Source organism: Orbicella faveolata, unplaced genomic scaffold, assembly GCF_042242905.1.
Source record: "Orbicella faveolata isolate gen_17 unplaced genomic scaffold, um_ofav_v1 contig_12, whole genome shotgun sequence".
Classification (NCBI taxonomy): Eukaryota; Metazoa; Cnidaria; class Anthozoa; order Scleractinia; family Merulinidae; genus Orbicella; species Orbicella faveolata.
In genome coordinates this window covers 1,254,969-1,281,383 of record NW_028301539.1, presented here as the reverse complement: position 1 = coordinate 1,281,383, position 26,415 = coordinate 1,254,969, and the positions used below count along the sequence as shown (strand labels likewise).

The following is a 26,415-nucleotide window of genomic DNA, read 5'->3' as shown; positions in this document are numbered from 1 at the left end:
TCTAAATCAACAAGATCTACAAGATTCAGTGACCAATTTAATATTATTAGGGTGAAAACAGAATTAGGAAGAAGTTCCTTACAATACAGGGGACCAAATATTTGGAATTTTCTGAATACAATAGTCAAATTTTCTTTTATTAGTAAAGAAGGCTTTAAATCAATTTTAAGAAAATGTTCTAAAGACATCCTCCAATTTTCTTTTAATAAAGAAGCCATTTTGATTTCAAACAAGAAAGATGATTTCATTTATTATTAAGGTGGCCGAACACAGTTTTCGAGCGCGCTTTTGCTGATGTAATTCAGCGCGCGTACAAGGATTGCAAAAAACAAACATGCCGTCAATAGAGCGATCATTTTATTTACTCAACACCCGCACTATCTGTGCCATTTTTCTCTATAATTGAACGCAGCGTATTGATGACTTTAGTCTTTTATTACAAAGATATGTTAGAAAAGGTAACGATGCAAAGAACCCAGCAATTCTCACCTTTTTCTTTCTTAGCGAAAGAACCCAGTTAAATGCAGCGCATGCGTAGTTAGTCAAAAAATTGCGATTGAATGAAAATTGCACTCTCGGAAATACGCCTATTTCTCGAAAACCACTCATTAGAATTTCACGAAATTTGGCACGAAAATACTTTAGGAAATAAGTAACTGGAATATTTAAAATAATTGAACTTTAACAAAAGAAACTCTAGATATTCCAGTGAACCGTCAACAAGGGATAATTAAAGATCTCTCTGTTGAATTATTAGCAAAATGGTGTTAACTTGTGAGAAACGTTGCAAGCTTGTTGCATGCAAATTATAAAGAAAATCTAATTACTAGATTTTCTGCAAATAAACAAAATCGATTTTAAAGGTCTCCTTATATTTATTCATGTTGCCATGGCAACGGCACTTTCGTCAGCTTAACCGTCAAAAAACCAAAGTTTGTGTTGTTAGCTAGCTTGGTGCCATTTTTGACGACTGAGGGATCAAGGGTTTTAGAGAAAAAGGTCAATGAAACACACGTATGAAAAACTGTGTTCAGCCACCTTAAGTTAATAAGGTATTTTAATTCTAATTATCGTTTTAGTTTTATCTTAGTTATTTTAGTATTATAGCAGGTCCACATCAGCCTTTTGGCTGCCGATTCAATATTGTTCATTCAATCTTGTAATTATAAACCTGCTCTAACAAATAAAGGATTGATTGATTGATTGATTGATTGATTGATTGAAAAAGCTGAAACTACACTCGCCGCTAAGTTAGCAAGACAAGTAGTCACTGAGAACGCGCTCACTTCCTACCACCGAGCAGACCAAGCACTACATACCGCTCTAATGTATGGTTTATAGATGGAATAAGTTACAACAAACATATCAGAAATGAAAGATAACACACACACACACACACACACACACACACACGAAAAAAAAAAAAAAAACTATGATCACAGAGCGCCCGGCACCTACACTCCGATTTACGGATATTGTTTACAAGCAAGTGCTACGGTCAGTTTCCGATCCAATTCCATCGCAATTGCATCTTGCGCTAATCATTTGTCCTTCAGATCTCGTCAATTTTAGTATGTACTATGCAGTAAATTTAAGATACCTGAAGCGCTATGCGCCGAGTAGCGTGAAGAGAGATACGATGATAAATCGAAGATGATGATGAAAAACAACAAAAAAAAAAGAAATGTCTCAAAATTCCTCACCTTACGCTTTGCATAAGGTCTGTTTGCCCAGTTAGCTGTTCAGCGCTTTTTAAATAGACATATATCTTTCGTTTTCTCTACTGATCTTAGAAATAGTACATGAGCAAATTTGGTGCTCACCGGTTTCCCCAGCTTAAAGGATGTCCACGCTATGCGATGCTTTTGTGACAATGATGAATGTAATGCATGACGTACAGTACAAGTGCTTACAACTAAACTGAATGATAATTCTACAACTTCCTAGCGTGAAATGTCAGTCATCTCCCGCCCTCAGCCTAATCCCCGTTTTTATAGGTTAACATCAACACGATCGTCATTTTCATTGTCGTCAAAAATGTTTGAACTTTGAGATTTCATCTGTAGAGTAGTTGTGCAAGTTTTGCATCAGTGAGTTTGCAGATCCGATCTGCAAACTCACTGATGCCAAACTGACACCGATGATCGGAGAACAAAGAAAATATGTCATGAAAACTACCTTGACTGTCTTGCTTGAGCTAAGTTAGGTAAGGCCGAGCCGATTCTTGTGTCGCCGGCTTGAGTGTTTCTTTTCCTTTTATTGATCGGCGACTCATTCCATGCCCACTGTGCAGCATCTTCTCAATACCAAAGCGTTAAGGTTGAAGAGTGGGTGCGCGGAGGGGGTGCATGCAGTTTGACTACGTCGTGACGGATAAATATGACATGTGGGTTTTTTTCCAGAATCGTTGAATAGATTAATTATGAATAATAACGAGAAACGTGAAGCTCTGTACAGTCAAACTTAAATTAGGCGGACACCCTCGGGACCCGTGCTATTGTCCGCTTAATACAGGGTGTCCGCTGAAAACAGGTCTTCTTAAACGGGTCATTGATATCCGTCAGCATTAAGACCTTGAAAGGGACAAATAGCATTCTCGTGAACGATCGATAACTCTGAAATACCGTACTTCCACAAACAATGACAACTATGTGAGGTAAAGTGATTTACGTATACAGAAACAGTATCTATACTGATCGAATCATGTGAAGGTTCACAAAAGCAAATAAGAACAAAAGTTCTGTAAAAACAAAACCGAATAACAAAATATTGCATTTCTGTGACAGCTCAGTTTGTTGGCAAACTTATATGACCGATCTACTAAAACGTGGACAAAAAAATCATGCATTCTTTTTGCAGTGTCCGTTTGATACTATTTACATGTATATTTTATACTCGATCACAAACATTACCCACGTAGAAGAACATCGATCGTAGGTTTCTATCCACTACAATCATGCGTCTTAACAAATCTCTCGAATTCTGTCCACGACCACGTGATTAATTCTAACGACTGAAATGTAAACAATATATAAGGAACAAAATTTCTCGCACATATGTACACTGACCTTCTTAGCGTCGCAATGACGTTTTCTCGACCACAAAAATTGAGAAAATGTTCAACATTATAAAACCATGAAACATTTGTAGTGTTAGACAATTGCATCTTGCGCTAATCATTTATCCTTCAGCTCTCATCAATTTTAGTATGTATTATGCCGTAAATTTAAGATACTTGCCGGCAGCGCTATGCGCCAAGTAGCGTGAAGAGAGATACGATGATGAATCAAAGATGATGATGAAAAACGAAACAATGTCTCAAAATTCCTCACCTTACACCTGCATGAGGTCTGTTTGCCCAGTTAGTAGCCTGCGTAGCAAGCGTTTCCGTGGGGTTTGGAAGCAAAAAAAGACCAAGGAACGGGAGTTTTGGTGTTTTGCCTGCGCGGAAAATGGGGCGAGAGCCAAAACAAAGAAAGAGGGGGTGGGAGTGGGGAAGGAAGACAATGTAGCTTACTGAACTATCGGGAGAGAAGGCGTAAGAACCAAAGGAGATTAAGCTTGTTATTTGCTGGCTGGTCCTGAGAGGTAAACTCGACTGAAATTGACTCAAATTTTACGGCGAGAGCAACACTGGATTACGCGCCAAGCTGCAAACAATCAAGCAAACTTTCACAACTTTAAAACACTCAATTGAATTTACTTACAGTGACTTTCCTCATTGCCATTTTAATGTGAACAGAGATAAACTTGCGTTGACTAATCGTCGATGGATGTGTAAAAAAAGGTAAAAGATTGACGATTACCGCTAACTTTTAGGAGCGAAATTTAGGCAGCGGGGAAAAAATCTGGCCCGTGGGCCGTATCGTAAAAAGCTGGACCGGTCACGTGCGTATGATTAGCCAATCAAATTCGAGGATTTAGGGTTCTGGCCCGTTCAGATGCTTGAGGAAAAATATATATCGAGCGATCAATGCTTGTAGTCAACATGGAGGTAAAGATTTCAGCCTAATTCGTGGACACAAACGGAAATAACGGCTGAGAACAGTCGAGTGCTACCCTTCTGGGTTGAATGACAAGAAACTCGAATATATGATTCTGCTTCGTATTCATTGCATTGTCTCCACGACACAACACAGAAACTACTCTTAATTAACAAGACGAACTGTTTTAAGTTATATTCAGGTCTTAAATGTGCTAACGCGATTCAGTTTGAAAAATTTCAATGGCACAAACCCAAACTGCAATTGGCCTCGAGGCAAGACTATTGTGTGAGATGTTGTTATTTTTAGTATCAGTTAACTTGCAAGTTGCGAGTTGCGAGTTGCGCGTTGCGAGTTACGAGTTGCGAGTTTGCGAGCTTAAACTCTGAGAACTTTAAATAATTTATAAGAGGTAAACAGCTTCATAACATTCTTCAATGTACTCTTCAAAGTGCGACAATGAATATCAGAAATGAAAGATAACACACAAAAAAATATCACAGAGCGCCATAACAGCTACGACTCTAACTCCGATTTACGGATATTGTTTACAGGCAAGTGCTACGGTCGTTCCGATACAATTCCATCGCAATTACATCTTGCGCTGACTTGATTCATCTTTCAGCTCTCGTCAATTTTAGTATGTACACTACCGTAAATTTGAGATACCTGCGGCCCTATGCGCCGAGAGGCGTGAAGAGAGATACTATGACAAATCAAAGACGATGATGAAAAACAAAAAGAAACAGTTGTCACAAAATTCCTCACCTTACTTCTTGCATCAGGTCTATTTACACAGTTAGCTGTTAAGCGCTTTTTAAATGGAAATATATATTTCGTTCCCCGTGCTGATCTTAGAAATAATACATTTGTAAATTTTGATACTCACCGGTTTCCCCAGCTTAAAGGATGTCCACGCTATCCGATGCTTCCGTGGCAAAGATGAATGTATGACTTACGATTAAAATAATAATTCTACATATTCCTAGCCTGAAATGTCAGTCATCTCCCGCCCTCAGCCTAATCCCAGTTTTTATAGGTTAACATCAACACGATCGTCGTTTTGATTGGTTTGAAAAATGACTCAGCTGTGACGTTATCTATAGAGTAATTGGTATCTTTTGGGGGAGGTATTTATAAGCATGTCTAACGATAATTACCTGCATACACTATGAGTTGCCATGCACTTTGGGAGAACAATTATTATCGGAGAAAATTAATTATCGTGAAGACTACCTTGACTGCCTTGCTTTGAGCATTTCACTGGTAAGTTAGCTAAGGCCGAGCCTATTCTGTCTATTCTTGCGTCGCCGGCTTGAGTAATTTTTTCCTTTATTTCCCAGACATAAAGAGCATTTACATAATGCGCACAACTGTATATATTCTGGACTGTCTGCAATGCACGCAAGACTGACCTTACCGTCCAGATGAAGATCCATGACATTTATTGTATTTCATGTTAAAGCCTAAGGCTATAAAGCTTTCTTGTCTTGGTTTCGTGTAGCCTGCGTTCGCAGGCTAGTTTTCGGTTTGGCGCGAGAGCCGCTCGCGTTGAACCCTCAGATAACTTCACTCTCCACCCCTGAATGAGGTCCTCAAAGAGTTACTGTTGGATATTTAGATGGTTGTTTTTACTTTCAACCCTGTCTGGGTGAGTTTGCAAGTCTTCAATGTTTAGAGCTTCTAAGAAGAACCAACAGAACATATATAGACTATATAGAAAGTGAAAGTGATAGTGGCAAGCTAAGGACTGTTCTGACCTAGAGTACGAGTAGTCCCTCTTTCGCTTAGTCCGTCAAGCTAGACCGTAAATAAACCACGAGGAAAAAATGGCCGCGTGAAATCCCAGGAGTTCGCGTGCCATTTTTTTCTCGCCGTTTTCTTTCGCGTCAAGCACGACGGTCTAAGCGAAAGAGGGACTACTCGTAGCCTAGTTCTGACCTGTCCTGTCTTGATTATTTATACATATCTCAGAAACCAAAGTGCGATTTGAATGATGTGTGACGCATTATTGACAGGTACAATTTGATAACAAAAAGCCGATTGGTTATTTTCAAGTAGTTGCTTAGCTTATAAAAAAATAAATTTGAATTTATTGGCGCTAAGCAAACACTAGGCAACTAGTGTAATAATAATAATAATAATAATAACATTTATAATGGGCAAATTTCATAAAATGTTCAAATGCGCATAACATGATTAAAAACGGAATAAAAAGACTAAAAAGCTAAAATTACAATTAAAAGTAAACTTACAATGATTTTAAAAAGCTAAAATTACAATTAAAAGTAAACTTACAATAAAAACAACTATGATAAAAATGCATGACGGAAAAGGTGAGTTTTTAGCTTGGCTTTAAAAATACTAACAGTGCTGGCGCTTCTTATGTCAAATGGTAGCGCATTCCAAAGTTTCGGTGCAGCACAGCTAAAAGAACGGTCACCTAGTGTAGCTTTTGATTTACAACGCGGATAACTAAGTAAACGTTTATGGCTAGAATTCCTTAGATTATATTTGGATGGGAGCCTAAGAGAAATAAGAGACGATAAATAAGTAGGCCCTCAAAAATTAAGAATCTTAAAAGTAATTAAAAGTATTTTAAACTCGATTCTGTATCTAATCTGTATCCAGTGTAATTCATAAATTAGAGGCGTTACATGGCAAAATTTCTGTTCTTTAAAAATCAGTCTGGCGCAGGCATTCTGTACTCGTTGCAGTTTATTTGTAATAATCTTTTGATGTTATCTAAGGGTGCGTTTCTTTAAGAAAATCCAAGATTGGATTCTTAAATCCGAAAACGGATTTTGCGTTTTTTCTCTAAACAGATCAATCCGAGATCTCTCGGATCATGGTGCGTCAGAGGAACCGAAGAATCCACGTATGGTAAGGATTCTTCGAGTAGTCCCTCTTTCGCTTAGTCCCACGTGCGTGACGCGAAAGAAAACCGCGAGAAAAAAAATGGCCGCGCGAAATCCTGGGGGCGAGGAGCGCGGACTCCTTTCACGCGCTCCTCGCCACTAGGATTTCGCGCGGCCATTTTTTTCTCGCGGTTTTCTTTCGCGTCACGCACGACGGACTAAGCGAAAGAGGGATTATCCGTGGTCTACCTCCTGTATGGCGTTCTCGTTCTGCCAAGTAATGCAGTTTTAAAATAAAGCGACTGTTGATCAGTGAGTGAGTTACACTATTGTTACCCATACAATTAAAATAAACAAGATTTGTATTTTAAGACTCCCACGCCCGCTTTTTTGTTTTGGCGCTTTACTCACAGCTGGGTACAAACATTTCACTTGGACCATTGCCCTTTATTGTCATTCCCACGCTCCAAGAAACAGCTAATAGGGCTACCTATTAAGGCAACAGCGAGAAACAACAACTGGAAATGTGTTCTAAGGAAATGGGCTTTTGTTTACTTTTTAGACTGAATTTTGGATGGTCTCACCTGGAACGCTCGACCTGGTTTGAAATCTACCCATTAATGCAATTAGCGATTGTAAATGACATCGCTAAGTTCGCTATAGTAACTGCAGGGTAAATATGACAGTGTAACATATGAAGAGTATAAATGTCAACAAAGAGCACTGTCTACTTCTCTGCAACTCTGGAGCTTATAACGACACGGACTCCTTTCGCGCTTCCCGCCCCCAGGATTTCGCGCGGCCTGTTTTTTTCTCGCGGTCTTCTTTCACGTCACGCACGACGGACTAAGCGAAAGAGGGACTACTCGTAGTCTACCCCGTTGAAGGCTATACCGCTATCATTCTAGCCTGTGTCACAGCCGCCTCTCCCAGGAAAAAAAATCGATTCTTTTTTCTGGGGAGAGACGGCTGTGAGACAGGCTACTATCATTCCTCTTTTTTTTCCCCTTTTCCTTCTTTACCATTTATTTGCTGATTTGGTTTATAAGCTGCTGAATGTTTCACGGCAGACTTCGCTACTCTTGATGTGGTCATGAGGCTAAGTTAGCAGGACAAGAAGTTCACAGGAAACGCACTCACTTCATCCCGCAGAAATAGCACTCCAGACTGCTCTAATGCATGGTTAGACGGAATTAGTTTCAACAAACACATCAGAAATGAAAGATAACACAAAAAATTATCACAGAGGGCCCGGCGCCTCCACTCCGATTTACGGATATTGTTTACAAGCAAGTGCTGCAGTCATCACAATTGCATCTTGCGCTAATCATTTATCCTTCAGCTCTCGTCAATTTTAGTATGTACTATGCCATAAATTTAAGATACTTGCGGCCTTATGCGCCGACGAGCGTGAAGAGAGATACTATGATAAATCAAAGATAATGATGAAAACCAACAAAAACTGTCTCAAAATTCCTCATCTTACATTACGTCTGTTTGTTCTCAGTCGGCTGTTCAGCGGTTTTTGAATAAAAATAGATATTTCGTTCCCTCCACTGATCTTAGAAATAATACCTTAGTCAATTTGGTACTCACAAGATGTCCACGTTATGCGATGCTTCGGTGGCACTGATGAATGCGAAACATGAATCGCCACCTTATTTAACTGCAATGGTGTCACCGCAAACCACTATTTAACACCACTTGTTAAACAGTGGTAGTAATCATCCGTTAAAGTGTAGCTGTTGGAAAAGTGCTAGCAACTGTTGCCAGTGTCCTTAATGAGGCTATTTTTCCTCCTTTCGGTAATTTCTGTGATTGTTTGTGCTATTTCCATCGGTAGAGATTCAGGCATGTCTTGTCGAAAAATACAGTGCGCCATGTTATCTTGATCATGCAGAATTATGCAAATCAAGTGGACAAACATAATTAAAAGTAGGGGAATCCCCGAATTCAGACCATTGTAGACGTCAGCAGGCGTTATTGAAATGTTTTTTTACTGTCGAACACTAAGGCCCCGACCACACTAATGGGTTTTCCGTGAAAACGCATACTTAATTTGATGCGTTTTGGCCTATCATCCACACTAAAACGACCGGAAACGCTGGTGAAAACGAAGGCATTCGAACATGGTTTCGAAAATGGAGCGTTTTGAAAACGCTCCGTTTCTAGTGTGAACAGGTGAAAACGGTGCCGAAAAAAGCGTCATATACAACTGTTTCCATCAGCGATTTCGGGCGTTTTTTAGTGTGGACGATAGGCGAAAACGTATCAAAAAGTGTGCGTTTTCGAATGAAAATGAATCAGTGTGGACAGTTGAAAACGAAACGAAAACACTAGTCGTGGTCGAAAATATTTTGCTTCGTTTTCTTCAAATGAAAATAGAGACTTTTGAAAGCGCGTTAGTGTGGCTGGGGCCTAACTTATTACACAGGGCTGGGGAAAGCGTTGAAAGCTGAAAAAATTTCCAAAAGTTACTTTTTAATTCACAATTAAGGCATTAAAACCCCTTAGCCCTTTACAATCGCATACCTCCCATTTATCAAGTTCATTGCTTTATCAAACAAAAATGCTTAATAAAATAGTTTATTACAAATACTTATTTAACTTTTTCCTAGAAATCCAAGCCTTACACTTTCTAACAACCTTGTACCCAGGGCATTTCCTTAAGGATTGAAAAGGGCGGATAAGGGAAAAGCCCTGGAAAATGAACTTTTGAGGCCGGAAAATTGCACATCCAGTTCCTGTTATCGTCCTACATTAAAAAATGCTTTAAAACTTTTGAAATAAAATATGTATAATACACTGCCGTTTATTTTGTACCTGTGTAGTTTATAGCTCAGTCTCAGTTGGCCCATGATTTTCTCGGTTTTTTGACTGTTCTTCCGAACGTTTAGTCTAAACCAGAGTATAAAGCTACTGAGAAACTGCACTGTTAGCTATTACTATACTAAAACGAATTCTGAAGGAACATGTTCTCAGCGGACACCCTGCACGGATAAAGCAGACTACAATTATGTACAAAAATCTTGGGACAAATTTGCACTTTTGGCGCTTTTGCGCACACGCCAGACGTGAATACAACTTCAACTACCTAACCTCCTCCCCTCCCCCCCCCCCCCCCCCACCTCACATACACTGTTGAAAACTAGTACCAGCAATTCTTAAACACAGATAATTCGTTACATTACACAAGAGTCCCGAGGACTTTTGTCTACGACTGTAGCTTAGCAAGGTTCCGTCGAGGGTGTCTGCCTAATATAATTTCCGGGGGGGGGGACTCCCATATGGAGTGGACGGGGATGCTCGTCGGAAATTTTGAATTTAACCCCTAAAAGAGACCAATCTGGGCGTGGCCGAAGTTTATGCAGACCCCTAAAAGAGACCAGTTTATAAAACAGACAAATAAAAGTACAGTGACTTTTAATGATGGCGAATTTTTTTTACATGAATTGAGTAAATATAAAGAATCAAAATTCTTTCTGTTTTGTTATTTCTTCGCGTGCAACCCTTAACGAGACCTTGACGGCTAAAAACAATGACATTTTGCCCAGAACACCCTAAGCGAGACCAAAATCCGAAATTTACAACCCTAAGCGAGACGACGAGCATCCCCGCCCATTCCATATGGGAGTCCCCCTCCCGGGGAACCTCCGTGGAAGAGAGAGATTTTACCCAATTCCTAATATTAGCGCTATTATATTACGTCATTTGACTATTTAAGAGGTCAAGAGAACACAGGAGATACGACAACGCATTACGCAGTACCTGCTTCCATGTAGCATGGAGCAATTAATTTAACTAAAAGTTCAGTGAAATAATACAAGACACGATGATCATAGTCTCTTGAATAATACCCGAGGGGTACTCCCAGCCAGCCGTTTTGGTCATAATAGGGTTTCGATTTTGGCCATTTTGGTCATAAATAGGATATGGTTTTTGCACTCTAGTCTTGAATTGGGTATGTTTTTTTAAAAAAAAAAAAAAAAAGAAGCTACTTTTTCATAAATAGGGTAGGGAAAATCGCGGATTTTGGCCATAAATAGGGTAAGGGTTTTGGAAAGCGAGCCGCACACCCCCGCCGAATTTTTCTGGGAGTACCCTCGTCGGGAATAATACATATACAGGCAGCCGTGAGATGGCACTTGATCACATTTCTAGACTGTGGACTGTAAGTAAAACCATCGAAAGAGGCTAATTATTAATCCTTTTTCAGCCTTTTAGCTCATTATTGCCTCTTTGGTGTTTTCCTAACTCAGCATATTACAACCACTCCGTCCCTTTCATGAGCGAAGTTTTCGTGATAAATTTCTTACTGAACACTAAGCTAGGGTAATATTTTCATTACGGTTGTGGTACAGTGATATATTTTGAGTACGAGATAATTTCGGTGTTTTTATAACTGCCACAACAAAATATAGGTATAACTCTTAAAACAAGCCTAAATGATATCAAAAATGTGCCCATTGAATTAAATTACTCGGGGAAAGAAATTCAAGCAAATGTATCAACAACCACCAAACTACCGTGAGCTCTAAAATTCAATTGTAGACCATCTCCTCTGAAGGTAGCAGTCGCATCTACTTCGTTCAAGCCAAAGTCTCAGACGTGTATTTTTCTGTGCGCGTTCAAGCATTGCAAGGCGCTATAAACGCTTGGTGATATGTATATCAACTGACCTGCTACGTGATGTTTGATCGATCCTTTCAGTCGACTTTTCAAAGTAGGCGCGAAGAGGGCAGCATGTGACTGTAATTGGGATCTTGATGATCCCCTCATGATTACTTTTTTTTTTTTTTAACAGAAAAGCATCACTTCCAGATCCCTTGACGAGAAATAAAATAACGAATTTTAAAAATAAATATGATTCCTGAATACCACGAAGTTTCAACGATGATAGCTTCAGTGTAGCTTGACAGGAAACGAATAGAATCTTCTCACGTTTTTTTCGCTTGTGCTCCAACGTGAGCCTGCTCGCAGGCTAATCTTGGCTTGGCAGGCTCTATCGTTCACAAGAATGCCCTAGATTATTCTGTTTTCTTATTAAAACACGTATATCATGATTTATTATTTTATGAATCACAAAGACCTTTTGATCTCTCAAACCTACACGAAATCATGTCCTAGACACGACATCCTCTTTCTCGGATTCATAAGTCATTCAAATTGCTTCGTCTCAAAAGTCAGCAGGAATCATTGCTGTTTCTGAGTTTCTCCGAGTTCGCTTTCAGCTCCTAAGAGAGGACAACCTGAGTCTCGGTTAAACTGACCCGATCACCCTACCAGACAGAATTTAACCCTTGCTTTATATAGTATCCATTCGAACAAACAGCATATAAGAAATAACACGCAAACTGCGGTGATAAAACAGCATATAAATGTCGCCGGACAGTCAAGTCAGGAATGGCTTTGTGCGAAACATTCAACGAGGGATATTCCCTTTTAGTTACGATCATGTGACTAGGAAATATCATCGCCCCAATAGAAAAATTCATCAGCTACGATACAAGAAAGGACCTATCATTCTTATGTCAGAAAACGTTTTCACCCCTGACTAAGAAACTAAAAACAAAGACATGTCCCTCACACTCACCTATGTGGCTCTGACAATGATCCTATCGTTCTTATTCAAGTTCAGCGATGAATAGATACTAATAAATTAGTGCGTTTGAGTGGAAAACGGAACATTGTCAGTACAAAGTTCGCGTGCGTACACGTATTAGTCCGCTGGAGTTACAACATTTATGGTCGTTCAAAAGGTCAATCAGGGATCCGGCATGTATATTTGGCTCATTGAAAGACCGGGATTCGGGATTTCGATGGAAAAAGGGGATGGGATTCGGAATTGTAATTAAGACCGGGACACGGGATTTGGCTTTTTAAGGAGGCGGGAATCGGAAAATGTCACTTTAAAGAAACCGAGTTTCGGGAATTCCGGATACAAAAAGGTACAAATGAAATCAAGCTGTCATCTTAGTTAACGTCGGAAATTTTTTTTTTAGTATTATTATTATTATTATTATTGTTTTTTTTAAAGTAATACTAGTGAGCAGCACTTCAGCAACAGATCTTGTCAACTTGCTTTATTTTCTCCGACCGGTTTCGTCTGATCATACAGACTTCATCAGGGAGTTTGAACAAGATACATAAAGGAACTTATTTTATACCTATTCTTTAGAGTACAAATCACGTTCCAACTAGGGTGTGAACGGCAAAAAACACCTACAGAACTGCGTGCAGGATATGACTAAAATCCTGCGAATGTGCAATGTTTAATTTTGGGGCTCACGGATTTAACGTTAAAAAGTGTTTCGTACACCAACATCGCCGCCGTTTCAATGTTTTGGTAAACCAATGTGGTTGCCGTGAAGTCACGTGAAAACACTCCACATCAGTAGGTATCAGTGTGGTTTCATGGCCTGGGCTGGCATTAGATTGGCTTGCTGGATTCAGAACTGAAGTACACTGAATACCATCATGAAAGTTTAAATGAAATGTTCAGAATTTTGCACACAACCGTGTTAGTCTTTCTGATGCGCGACAGCAAACAGTCATAGAGAACAATTGATATGCATCTGGCCGCTTAAGCGCGCGAGGAAGCAAGAATCATTTTAGACTGAGAGAATAAATAATATTGTCGCTACTTCGTGAGGCATTCTTTATATCCTCTTTTAAGCTAGTGTTTCTTTTCCATTCTTTTCCCCTAAAAGGCCTAAGTATTTTGTGGTGTTTACATATGTTGGAACTGAGAGAATCTACCGTGCAGGAAATTACGGTCACAGTTGATAGCTGCTGCTCGTGTAACAAAACTATTCAAGATACAGAAAACTCACCTTCCAAATACGACGATCCAAATCTTTGCTAGCAAGTGAAAATGTAACTAAATGAAAACCTAGGAGAGCATTTTTTGATTTCAGAAACAAGGAAATAACAGTGATACTAGATCACCAGTCCGGACTGTCAGTGGGAACAAAAGCACTTGCAATTTAAAATGCAAATTAGAGATTTTTTCATTTACTGGTCACTTCCTCGAGTCCAGTCTTCGTTCTTCCTTCTCCTTCCACTGTCTTCGGGTGGAGGAGCACGGGCTCATTTTCCGAGCAGCCGCTGCTAATGGAGCCTACTTGACCTAACGCTGGATCACTTGGATTTTTAACAGCAAGCAAAGAAATTTTGGGACGTTGACAAAAATCACATACTACGTACACACTGTGCACATGTATCTCTTGTTAACTGGTCGTTTTCTAGAGCAGCATCTTATATTTTTATTTAATTTTCTTATATTCCGTCTATCGGTATCCTTGTCCTTATTAAAATTGTCGCTATATTTGAGAATTGTGCAATACTTGAGGGCTCATATAAGATCCCAGGGAATTTATTTAGCAGGGTTATCAAAACGTCTTTAAACTTATCTTTGGCACTGATATTTGGCACGCTCGAAATTGCTTCTGGAAAGCTCGTTGAAGTATTACATAACAGACCCATATCTGAATTAAGCCAATTCTACAAAACTGCTGCCATCGACGCCCTTTTTAGGGAACAATAACTGTTGTTAGCGTTCACTGTGTTACTCCCATGTTTACTTTCACTATGAACTTGATACAGAAACAAATTTACATTCCTTTGGCGTCACGATTACAGTACAAATGAAACATGAACCGTTTGTATTCGGCCGCAATACCACTATTCATTTTAATTTGATATAACTAATAAAAATTTGTTTGCCAAGTTTGGTGTTTAGTTTAGATACATTTACCTTTGTTTTGTCTTCGTAACCATCTGTTAAGCATGTGACAAACGTGTCTCCCAATGTTTGTTTTATTTCTTTTTTTGAGATGTTTGACCTAGAAATTGTCTACCTTACCACCGTGTTATCACCAGCCAATCACATGTAGCCTGCAGAGTGCATACGTCTACTTGCTCGCAGGCTAATCACATGCAGTTAGAAATGGACAGTTCTTGGAATCCAATCCAAAGCCCAGACAATATTTTTTGTGTGTTTTTTTTTAATGATGTCTGCCCAGACTGAGGTGAGATTAAGAAATACAAAATCGATAGCGTTGCTTGAGAGAATTGGAAACTTGGATGAAAGTTCTGTTTGTGTAACTCTGCAGAAACATGGTAAACTGGAAATAGAAAACACCTTGTTGGTACAGAAACGTTCTGGGAAACTGAATTCGAAGGAACTTAATTGGCTCAGCGTGAAGTTTTTGTTTTCCTAGACATCACGCGTCCCTCTCTTAGCCTATAGAAACAGGAAACGCTATCGAGTTTTTTTATTATTATTATTTATATATCAACGCCAGTCCTGCTGCCAGTCGCGGCTGTTGTTTTCTTTCGCGGTCTGGTACAGCAAACTAACGGCATAGCCTGCCTTCCTTTGGGAATCGAACGGGAAAAGGACCCACAGTTCAAATCTGTTTCAAAATATACTGACTAGCCCAATGCGAGATGGTTTTACGTCAAAACCTTGAAAAAGCATGTGTTGCGTACGCGCGTCTCATTGAATAGGGTCAACATACACAAAATGCTTTTTAATCTTGGCTATTAATCAGGTCGGTTCAAATTCCGCTAAAAAAGCTGAACAGTGCTGACTAGTGACGTACTTATAGCCTTTGCGGAGCCCTGAGCGATTTCTGAGAAACAATACAAAGATAACAAAAGAGCCAATTTAAATATTTGCAAATGGCCTAAGCCCACGAGAGATTAACGTGGCCTTCAATAAGGAAAAACAAAATCATCTTAATTCAACCACTGAATCGCAAACCAGCGTTGCGAGTCATCGGGATTCGCAACTGTACGCCCATTTTTACGTTTTCATCCTTTAAATCGTCCTTACATACAACAGAAATTTGTATCGCAACTCACAAAGATGACAAGTTAAATTTTCATGATTTGTATTTCGAAATTTTATCTACCTCCTTTCATCAACGTTCAAGTCTGACCGAACAAACGAACTCTTTGCCTTTGCAGTTTACCGTTTACTTTCCTTAGGTTTAATAAAACTACACAGCTTTGTGCCTTACATACTTCATTTTATCAAAGCTCCCTTGTAGTTGATGATCACTGCTGCGAAGTCTGTGAATTAAATTATTTAAATTATCAAAGCCGTCTCTGTTCAAAATGGCCGCTTGCAGGAATGGTAGACTTGTTCCCAGTGCAGTCGCTTTGGCAAAGTCACGTGTCTGTAAACCTTAAATTAATACACGTACACGCGACGCAAATTTTTAGAAATGACGAGATGGCGTGCATGGGCTTGTCTTTGCCTCTACCTCGTGATGGTTACAGTTCAAAGCCTGATGAAATTCCCTCGAAAAAAAAATCTCAACATAATGTCGAAAATGAACAAAAAAAGCGACTTACCTTAACTAATTGACTTTTGTTTTGTCAAAAGAAACTTTCGGCCACGTCAGCGATTGTTTTGTGGTCTTTTCATCGGTGGAGATTCAGGCATGTCTTGTCGAAAAATATACTGTCATTTCCATCAGCGTTTTCATCAGCGCATTTTAGTGTGGACGATAGGCGAAAACGTCTTTAAAATTATGGGTTTTCAAATGAAAAGGTATCAGTGTGGGCAGGTGGAAACAAAACGAACACGCTAGTGTGGTCGAAAAGATTTTGCTTCGTTTTCTTCGAAATAAAAACGGAGACTTGAAAATATGCATTAGCGTGGTCAGGGCCTAACTTATAACACAGGGCTGGGGAAAGCGTTTAAAACTGAAAAGATTTCTAAAAGTTACTTTCTAATTCAAAATTAAAGCAGTAAAAACCCTTTAGCTCTTTACAATCGCATACCTCGCGTTTATCAAGTTCATTGCTTTATCAAACGAAAATGCTTAATAATTCAGTTTATTACTTATTAAACTTTTTTCCTAGAAATCCGAGCCAGTCACTTTCTAACAATCTCTTACCCTGAACATTTCCCTTAGGTTAGCGATTGGGAAGGGCGGAACTCTGAGGGAATAGGCCTGGAAACGAGGTTGACTTTTTAAAAAAAATCTACTTTTGAGGAAAATTACACATCCAGTTGCTGTTATTATCTTACATTCAAAAATTCTTTAACACTTTTGAAATGAAACTATGTATAATACACTGCCGTTTATTTTGTACCTGTGTAGTTTATAGCTCAGTCTCTCGACCCATGGTTTTCTCCGCTTTTTGACTGGTCTGCGGGAAGTTTAGTCAAAACCAGCGTATAAAGTTACTGAGGAACTGCTCTGGTAGCTACTGTCACCAGTGGTCACATGAAGTTCACACATGACGTTAGCCGCTCCATCATGAATGAATGATTCCATAGACTTAAATTGTCACTGTTTGTGGAAATACTTTAAATACTGAGGAATATGATTAATATGACTCTTTTAATACGAATTTTCAGGGAACTTTCCTTCCGCGGACACCCTGCATAAAGTAGACATTAACTTAGCAGGGTTCCGAGGGTGTCCGTCTAATACAGGTTTGACTGTATACGTACAGCTTTGTTTCTGCAATATTCCCTGCAAGTCTCGCACTCAATTTTACTTGTCGAAATAAAATCATCTACGGCCAGTGTATCATGGTTTACTACTGAATGTCAGCTTTCCTGTTGTGGTTCCGAAAGAGCCCCAATACCTTCTTCAGAACCTTGTGCAGCCTGTCAAAAAAACAAAAAACCAAAGAAAAAAGCCTTAGTGACGCGAGTAGCACATTTATTAAAGTTCTCAGCCTACTAAAACAGTCATTTAGGCAAACAAAATTGTCGTGAAGCCATGATTACAACACACCCGTAGTGTTCACTTCTCCATGGTTACTACACCACACAACTATCGCTCTAGAATCTCGTCACCCTTATATGCTAGACGTCTTTGTGAAATATTCTCAGTTGCATTTCCATTAACTGGTAATGACTGGGAGCAAAAAATTGATGATTCTTCGGCTGACTGGTTATTACTTAATTTTTAAAATAATGCATAATTAACTGAGGAGCAATTTGAGATCCAATATAAAAAATGTTTACAGCATAACCTGAAGAGTGAGCGGGCGAGCGCCTTGCATTCAGAGAAAAAAAAAGAATTGTTGGTGCGAGTGGATATGGGAAAACGGGCCCTTAAACTGGGAGTAGGAGCGAGACAGAAGGAAGAAAGTTTTGCGAGATATAAGAACGCGAACAAAATTGTTCAACTCTCGCCCACCAAAAAGCTTGTTACAGGCTATTGAGGGTGAACCTTGGCTATCCGACACGTTTCGCCTAATAAATATTACCAAGAGAAGATCAAAGTACTTACATTGATCTTCTCTTGATAAGACTAAACTTACCTCCTGACCCTCATCAGCACACACACACCAAGGCCCAGTGATGGCCTCCTGTTGTTGCGGCCACATGCTGGCCTCCTCTAGCTCCCTTGCTTCCCTCTCTCTTTTCTTTCGTGCTCTCTGTTCTCTTATTTCTCGTTCTTTTCTTTCTATTTCTCTTCCAAATAGTTCCCGCTCCTCTCTGATCCTGAGCACTCGTTCATCCAAAGGACAAGCGTCTTCAACACATTGCTCCAATGCAGGTAATCGGGTTTCGGTCAGGCTGAGATTTATGTTCGCGTCAGAACCTCTAGAACTAAAAGAAAGCGAAAAACGAACAAACAAACAAACAAACAAAATTACAAAAAGAAACACTTATATGAGATGGCTCAAGACGAACTAAACAAGCCCTGGAGAGAAGCAATAAGTTTCTACTCTTTATTAGTATCACCCAGCTAGTGGACTAATGTAAATCCTGCATTTTAAATGGCTACGCTACTAGAGGACTATTAGTAATAGTCTTCGAGTAGCGAAATTAGCGCAATCGAGCGTGACGCTTTCTTTCGTTTTATTCCCAAATAAATATTTGTAACCGTCGATAGCAATACTGTTCCGAAGATCAAACACTCGACTAAACAAAACTGCTTGTGCCTTTAATCGCGCCGTAAGTTTCTTTGTTTACAACGCCCTCCGTTTCCGCGAACCTTTCCGTGAATAGACGAGTAAAGACCGTTGACGATAAGAATCTTGAAATACAACAAATTTAACGCCGTGAAATTTGCATAGATCCGCTGAGATACAACCTTGTGTCGGACAGTGAAACACATACTAAACTACATTTGACACTTGTCTGAGCGGAAAACTGGTAACTATAGCACAAGACCGCTGTACAAAACTAATGCGAAAGCATTAACAATATTTCTTCAGCTTGCAATTGCTAACTTTATTATTGACTTTTCTCTCCGACTAGTTTGGTGATACTAAAACAATTAGACCCTTCGCCCTCAAGGGCTACGGGTCTAATTGTTAATTTGAAGCAATCAGTCAAACAACCCTGGCAACCACACTAGTATAGTTTGAAAGCAGCAGAAAATCTTTCTACTCAAACAATAGGAATAATTCGGCACGCAAAAGATACGTAATCTCAATGGAGTACTTTGCTTTGAAAAGGAAAGAGTCGTTACCACAAGAACTAAGTTCCGCCCTCAACTAAAAGCTGTGATGATAGGAACGTGCGAATGCGCGCCCTACACATTGCACGCAACCGCAAGGTAATGCGGTGTGCGGGTGAATCCAGTGTGTAACGTTTCCTCAATCAAGTAGTTGGCAGTAACTTACACGTATCTTCTGCGCATGTGTTAAGGGAAAGTTGCTTTGTTGTAGAAAGGAAAGAACGACCAAATTCATTTTCCCGGAGCGCAAAGGATCACTATCACGTCAAGCATGAATGATCACGGTGAAATGCAAAGAGATTGCTTCAATTTATGCTAAAAGCTAATTAATTATTCCTCACTCAAACCTAACTTCAATTATTCAGCTATCAAAGTTTACACCATAGTTAGTTAGCAACAGCCTGAGTTACAGGCATAGCGAACGACGGGCCTCTAAACCATCACAACGGTACATCCAACATATACACTAAGAAAAGATGGGATCAAACAGGCACAGAAATTGTTGTTGAAACCCTGGAAGAGCTTAATCTTGCCTCGAACAAACAGGACCAGAAACGAATTAGGGAAAGCAAAGACAGATAGCAAGGTAAATATTTTTGCAGATGGCTAACACTTACAAGTATTTTTGTCTGCCACAGTTTCCGCAAATCGTGTTGCGTGCAATCTGTAAAAATAAAAAAGGGAATCGTAAATTACCGCAGTTGGAGTGACTCAAATTTAAGTTAGCCGTCCATAATGAAATTAGTCATATTTGGCCACCCTTTTACAACTGATGATCAAATGTTTTTACGTATACTCCGGTAAGACAACCCCACAAGTGTTGTAGCGTACTGGTTTCTGTCAGGCGGTCAAGTGATATTTGATGAATTCATCAGCTCCCGCACTGTTGGTGTCTTGACAACATGCTGTCTGAGAGGTCAGAGTGAAAAACAAAAAGGTGTGATCCTAAGAATTCTCTCTAAAGAATGTACTGAAATGAAGGCTACTCACCATCTCATGAAGACTTGTGCACCCAGGTGCAGTAATCGCTCCCTGTTGTTGTGGCCAATTGTTAGCCTTCACCACTTCCCTTGCTTCTCTTTCCATCCTTTCTCTCGCTCTTTGTGTTTGTAATTCCCTTTCCCTTTGATTCATTTCTCTCCGCCACCGTTCCTGCTCCGCTCTCTCCTCCATCACTTTGTGCATTAAAAATGATGCTCTGGCCACTCCCTGCTCTAATGCGGCAGGACTGTTGTTCATAGACTCCATTGACTCAACAACACAGAGAGGGATGTAAGCCACGGGCAAAACTACGGCTTGTACAGAATTCTGAGGAATAAATACAACAAAACAGAGAGGTGTTTTCTATCGCATTAACTTTGGCCATGCTGTATACATTGTGAACGTGTCAGAAAAGAATTGGCGGACCGTGCGTAGAACATATGCCTCTTCTAATTTAATGTAAGCACGATTAAGAGGAACTGCTAATCCATATTAATCCATATTGTTTGAACGTTTTTCTTCTTTTCCAAATATTACAAATGGCTTTAATTGAGCCCTCTGACCTTGCCTAGTCAGCTCTAGGGTGTAGTTCGGGCTCATCTGATAATAACTGTATAATTTACCTCCGTCAGTGTCCCTGACCGTCGGTTGTTTGTTGAGCTTGTTGAAAGCAACCGGTAATGCAATTCAGGGTCTATGGTGTGTCTAGCAACGAACCAGTCTGCCAGTCCGTTTGTTTCGTTGTCCATTTGGTTCCAGGAAAGGTCAGCTGTAAACGCAAAACACAGCTGAGATGAAAACTTTTTTAAGTCCCTGTTTGAATATACCCGCATCCGTTATTTTAATAACGCCACGATGATTTTTTGACCTGCTTTATATTTTATTTTTGCCTGTCTTTCAGTCAAAAAGATCAGTCAAGTCCTCGCCCCGAAAGAGAAGAAGCCGTCGGTTGTCAACAATCAGTGCGTGGTCTACAAATTTCAATGTGATCTGTGCGACACAGATTATGTCGGGTACACAACCCGATACTTGCACCAACGCATTGGCGAGCATAAACATTCTGCAATTGGAAGACACTTGGAAGACCATGGCCTATCGAGGTCTGATTTGAAGGACAAACAATTCTCGATTTTGAGGAAATGTAGAACGAAGTTTGACTGCTTAATATTCGAGATGTTGTTTATTAAGGAGCTAAAATCTGGGCTAAATACCCAGAAGGACTCCGTTCGTGCTAAATTGTTTACGTGACACTGCGTGCAAATATTTCTCGCATTTAATAGTGCTTTATTTAAGTCTCTAAGGATTTGTTTTGTACATTTATATTCAAATAACGTTTTCTTATTCATTTTGACTTGAAAATGACGTTGAGTAAACAGCGAAACGTCGTCGCTTTTTAGAGTTTTTACAGTTTGTTAGAGTTTTTAACCGTGATGGTTTTAACTTTTGTCTTATCGCAATGTTTTAATTTCTAAGAAATAAAACAAAGAAATCTATTTGCCTGTGTGTATTTGGGCGTTATAAACATGTTGTTCTTGTTTTTCTCTTGAAAAAAAAGATTATCGTTTTTTTTTGTTTTTTGTTTTTTTCATTTTTTGATATGGATTACCCTTTTACTTCTGAAAGAAGCAATGTATTTGTGATCTTCACCGATTTGAATCCTTGCTTCATATCTTTCCGACGGCTTCCCCTCTCCAGTGCGATAGATACCAGCAACTACCTTGACTATAGCTATAGTTAGCCATGGATAGCAGAGCCGCTAGTCATAAAGAGAAACTGAACAACAAGGTCGGAAAATAGCGACAGCTGTCAAAACGTCAAGGCGGCTGTCAAAGAGCATGGTAAGAACCATTTAAAAGACACATCCGCCATTTTCTGGCGTTGTGAAATGACAGTAATTAGCCGAATTAGTTAAACGACGCGCAAAAAGAGTTCTTTACAAGACAATTGAGACAATGACAAAACAATTGAGCCTTGTCTTATAAGTACTAGGCTCGTACTCTATTCGGCATGAAAAAAAAAAAAAAAAAAAAAAAAAAAAAAGAACTTTTTCAATGAAATTACACTGAACTCAGCCTTGGCTGATAAGTGCCAGGCTCGTGCTCTACTCGGCAGGCACTAAAAGACGTATTTTTTCAATAAAATTACACTGAACTCAGCCTTGTCTTATAATTACTAGGCTCGCACTCGATTCGGCACGCACTAAAACGTGTATTTCTTCAATGAAATTACACTGAACACAGCCTTCTCTCATAAGTACTAGTCACGTACTCTATTCGGCATGCAAATAAACAAGTACTAGCATGCAAGTACTAGCGTGGCACTTAAAAGAAGAAGCTGAGTTTAGTTTAATTTAGTTAAGATATATAGTTTATTATATATATAACTTTGCAACCAAAGAGTTGAGTTACGTCATATTTACATGGTAAAAAGATTGAAAAATATAAAGGAAACACAAGCGGAAAAATAAACTGAGATTGAGCTCTCAAAACACAAAGGCGGCGCTAGTCAGGCTGGAACGGCCATTGCCATTCAAAGGGCTCATTTAAAAATGGAAGTTCTTTTAATTCCTCTCGGGGTAAATCAGCTGAACTCAAGTGACATAAATGTCCGTAGGCTTACCACCGTTCTTGACCACGTCCTTTTCGAATAGTGTGCCACTTTAATCCAGGCCGTTCAGGAAATTATTCAGGCGACCAAGTTCTTCATCCTTGTGAAGTGCGCTCTTTAATATCAGGATGTTGGCTTAACAAAACGGCCAGCAAACCAAACTTCAAATCCAGAGCATGCTTTGCGCAATTTGCCACGATAACTGAAGCTGTCGGCAAGGCACAACGATCAAATGTCCACCGCGCTTTTCTTAAAATACTGTATCGGACTTATGGCACAAACACGATGGGTCAGCACATGCCAGTTTTTTTTTTTTTTTTTTTTCCAAAGAAAGATCTGGATTGATGATGCGAGCGAAGGGATAAAAGATCTTCCTTAGCGCCATCTTCGCGGTCAAATGAACTCGTTAGGTCAAGGCAGGTCACGAGGTGAAGTTTCGCTGTCATAAGAAACAATGTTTTACGTAAAAGAACCCAACGTTTTCCAGATGCCGACGGTTAGCGATATGACACATGACTGAAACCGCAAAGGACAGATTATAACGCTTTCCACAACCGCAAACCAAAAATCTCAGCAGGAAGAGATAGTTACAGTAGGGCATATTGTAAACCATGGACTGGAGTGGACTGGAGTGAAGTGGACTGGATTTGTAAAACATGGAGTGGATTTGTAAATGGTGGATTTGTAAAAGGTGGGTTTGTAAAAGGTAGATTTATAGAAGGTGGATTTGTAAAAGGTGGATTTGTAAAAGGTAAATTTGTAAAAGGTGGATTTGTAAAAGGTGGATTTGTAAAAGGTGGATTTGTAAAACATGGATTTGTAAAAGGTGGATTTGTAAAACATGGATTTGTAAAAGGTGGAACTTGTACGTAAAACTAATTGACAATGTAAATTAAAGATAGGCATATGGTAAATTGAAATAACGTAATAAAAGAACATAACAAAAGGAAACAAATGGAAACAATTAACATGTTTCTTCACGGATGTTCAGACCATCAGGATCAATTGTTCTGCCTTTTTGAATTAAAAAAGCTTCCCTGCCCTTATGGATAGAGTCTCGGTGTCTCACAAGGACTGGGAACTACGAAATTCACGAATTTGATTGGCTGAAATCGGTATTGAAAGCGGTCTAAATTTTCCCATCTAGACCGGCATCTAGACTGGTAATGTTTCGCGGTGAAAAAGTCGCAAAGTGAAATGCGAAAATATTAACTATTTTCTTCTAACAATATTTATTTATCGAGGTCCCAAAAAACCTGATGAGAAAAAAAGTAAAGAGGACGAGCAAACTTTGGCAGAATTAAGTTCAGCTCATCGCCGCTCGCAAGCAAAATGTCAGTTACCTACAAACCAGTTACATTAAACGAATTAAATTGTTCTTGTTTGCCATACAATATTAACCGAGCTTAGTCGGTTTGTATTGAAGAATTTTGACCGAGGTCGTGAATACAGACCGAACGTGAGTACAGACCGAGCTGCGTTCGGTCTGTACTCAGGACCTCGGTCAAAATTCTCCCATACAGACCTCCTGCTCGGTTAATAAGAGCTAAATATTGTCTGCTAATTAGTATCGGTGTGAGGGAACTAATACGTTGTGGCGTGTACAATTCCACTATCTACTTAATTCACGGGTTAAGTAAAACCTGGCACTGTAGAATCTAACAGTCACACCGTTTTACATCCCTCGTGTGTAGAGTTGCTCCCTTTTAATCTTGGAAGGCACTCAAAAAGGTAGTTACTCTTCATTTTTTATAATGTGCAAATAGCCAGAGCATGAAAATTATTGTCCGTTCATTGTGTCATTGGACAGTTCATGTCAAGGATGCTGTAATTTTTTGTTGCAACCATTCAAATAAAAGAAAAAGAAAAAGTTGTTTATTATTATTTCTAAAAATCATGTAGTTTATATCGCTTTGACCACATTTTGAATACGGAGTTACCATGGCCATGAACTGAAAGGGGTCTAAGACGTAAAACAAATGGAAATAAACAACAACAAGGGAACATCAGTGAGCACTGGGTAATATGGTGTATTTGAGCCAGGAAAGGTGAACGACGAAGAACAGAGTTAAGTTTAAGGCCAGAAGAAAAATGAAAAGACAATTGTGTCAGTAGAACAACTGACAACATCTTCGAGCAAACGACTTTATGCTTCCCGGCCTGACGCTGAGCATGCTCCGTCGTTCATTTATTCTTGCTTCCAAACAGATTCTGGTCAAGACCCAAGACGAAGTACATTTTTTTTCTCTTTATCAAAGCACCCACTAATTCGTTGATACGCTAGAAATCTGAGAAACATTGTACAATTTCTGTTAGCGATACATCAGACCAAAAGATCGTCGAAAAATAGCACTGAACGCTTTCGTTTATCGGCTGAGATTGGCAAAGTACTGAATAAATCGGTCTGATATTCACGTAGCAAGAAACTAATTTCTGTTAACGATACATCAGAACTAAACAGCTTTGAAAAATAGCACTGAACGCTTCCATTTATCGGCTGAGATCGGCACAGTACTGAATAAATCGGTATGATATTTGCATAGCAAGAAACTAAAGCACAATTTAAGTCTACAGTCGATGAAGAAGAAAAGCCGGCAAATAAAATAAAACTATAAAATCGAATATGGAGGCCGATATGAATCGAAAGCTCCGTTTGTAAAGTAACAAAAGAAAGTTTTGTTTACCTTTCGATATATACCCAATGCTGAAGCAAAATCCTCAATCTACCAGAATGTAAAGCTATCGCTCTGTTGTTAATATGTAAAACGAAAGCCGATGAAAACTATTGACAGGTGAAAAACAATTCCAGGGCGCTGCCTGGCCGTTCCCTCTCAATCGGATTTTTTGGCAAGCATATTTCGGTTGTTATTAAAATGCGCTACACGTTTGCGTGATAGCGTTGGGGCAGCTTGGCATGGGGCCCGGGCTCGAGCGAGCTCGAGCATAGTCTCCTCCGCAGCCGTTTTTTGGGATGTCATGCAACGCTCCGGGAAGCGTTACGTGACATCCCAGAAAACGGCTGCGGAGGAGACTAGCTCGAGCACGACCAAGATCATTGTGTTGCGGTGTTTATGAGTCCGGCCCTCTCTAGTCTCAAGGCAAGTAACGCATGAACACTCACAGTGTCCGACTCTTTCCAAACAGCAGTATAAATGAGTATACCTGCGATCTTTTGTTTCACTAAAGTTTACTCCACATATAACCAAAAAAATATCGCTTAATTAAGAAATTCCACATAAGAAATTACATCTAACTATGAAACAAAAATTGGAATGAACAGAAGCATCCGAAAAGCACCAGAGGCGCCATGTCAAGGATGCAGAGCGAAATCTGTTTGAAATACCTGTCAAAATCTGGGCCAACCGGCTCTTAAAATAAAACGTCTGGTTATAATCTCTCTTTTCCTTTTGTTTAGTATGAACGTCAACAGATTTTGTCTACTCATAGACTACGAGTAGTCACTTTTTCGCTTAGTCCGTCGTGCGTAATGTGAAAGAAAACTGCGAGAAAAAAATGGCCACGCGAAACCCTGGAGGTGAGGAG

At 39.5% G+C, this 26,415-nt stretch overlaps 2 protein-coding genes and 1 long non-coding RNA gene across 4 annotated transcripts in view; all 3 read right to left on the bottom strand.

The window, feature by feature from the left end:
- LOC110067510 (uncharacterized) overlaps positions 1 to 16,310 on the bottom strand; it is a 71,512-nt gene extending 55,202 nt beyond the window's left edge. For both annotated transcript variants that reach the window (XM_089283516.1, XM_089283522.1), the window contains exon 1: positions 16,205 to 16,310. The gene's annotated coding sequence lies outside the window, so the exon portion shown is untranslated. The remainder of the gene's footprint in view (positions 1 to 16,204) is intronic.
- Positions 10,823 to 12,579, bottom strand: LOC149116052 (uncharacterized). Its single transcript, XR_016204799.1, has 2 exons — positions 12,435 to 12,579; positions 10,823 to 12,075 (listed from the first exon to the last, which is right to left on the bottom strand). It is a non-coding gene; the product is annotated as an uncharacterized LOC149116052 (long non-coding RNA).
- A 756-nt stretch (positions 16,311 to 17,066) lies between the features above and the next one.
- On the bottom strand, positions 17,067 to 20,601 carry LOC149116051 (uncharacterized). Its single transcript, XM_089278401.1, has 4 exons — positions 20,275 to 20,601; positions 19,902 to 19,948; positions 18,137 to 18,428; positions 17,067 to 17,474 (listed from the first exon to the last, which is right to left on the bottom strand). Exons 1-4 carry the CDS (start codon positions 20,530 to 20,532, stop codon positions 17,415 to 17,417), a joined length of 657 nt encoding a protein of 218 aa, XP_089134527.1. The 5' UTR covers positions 20,533 to 20,601; the 3' UTR covers positions 17,067 to 17,414.
- Between the last annotated feature and the right edge of the window lie 5,814 nt (positions 20,602 to 26,415).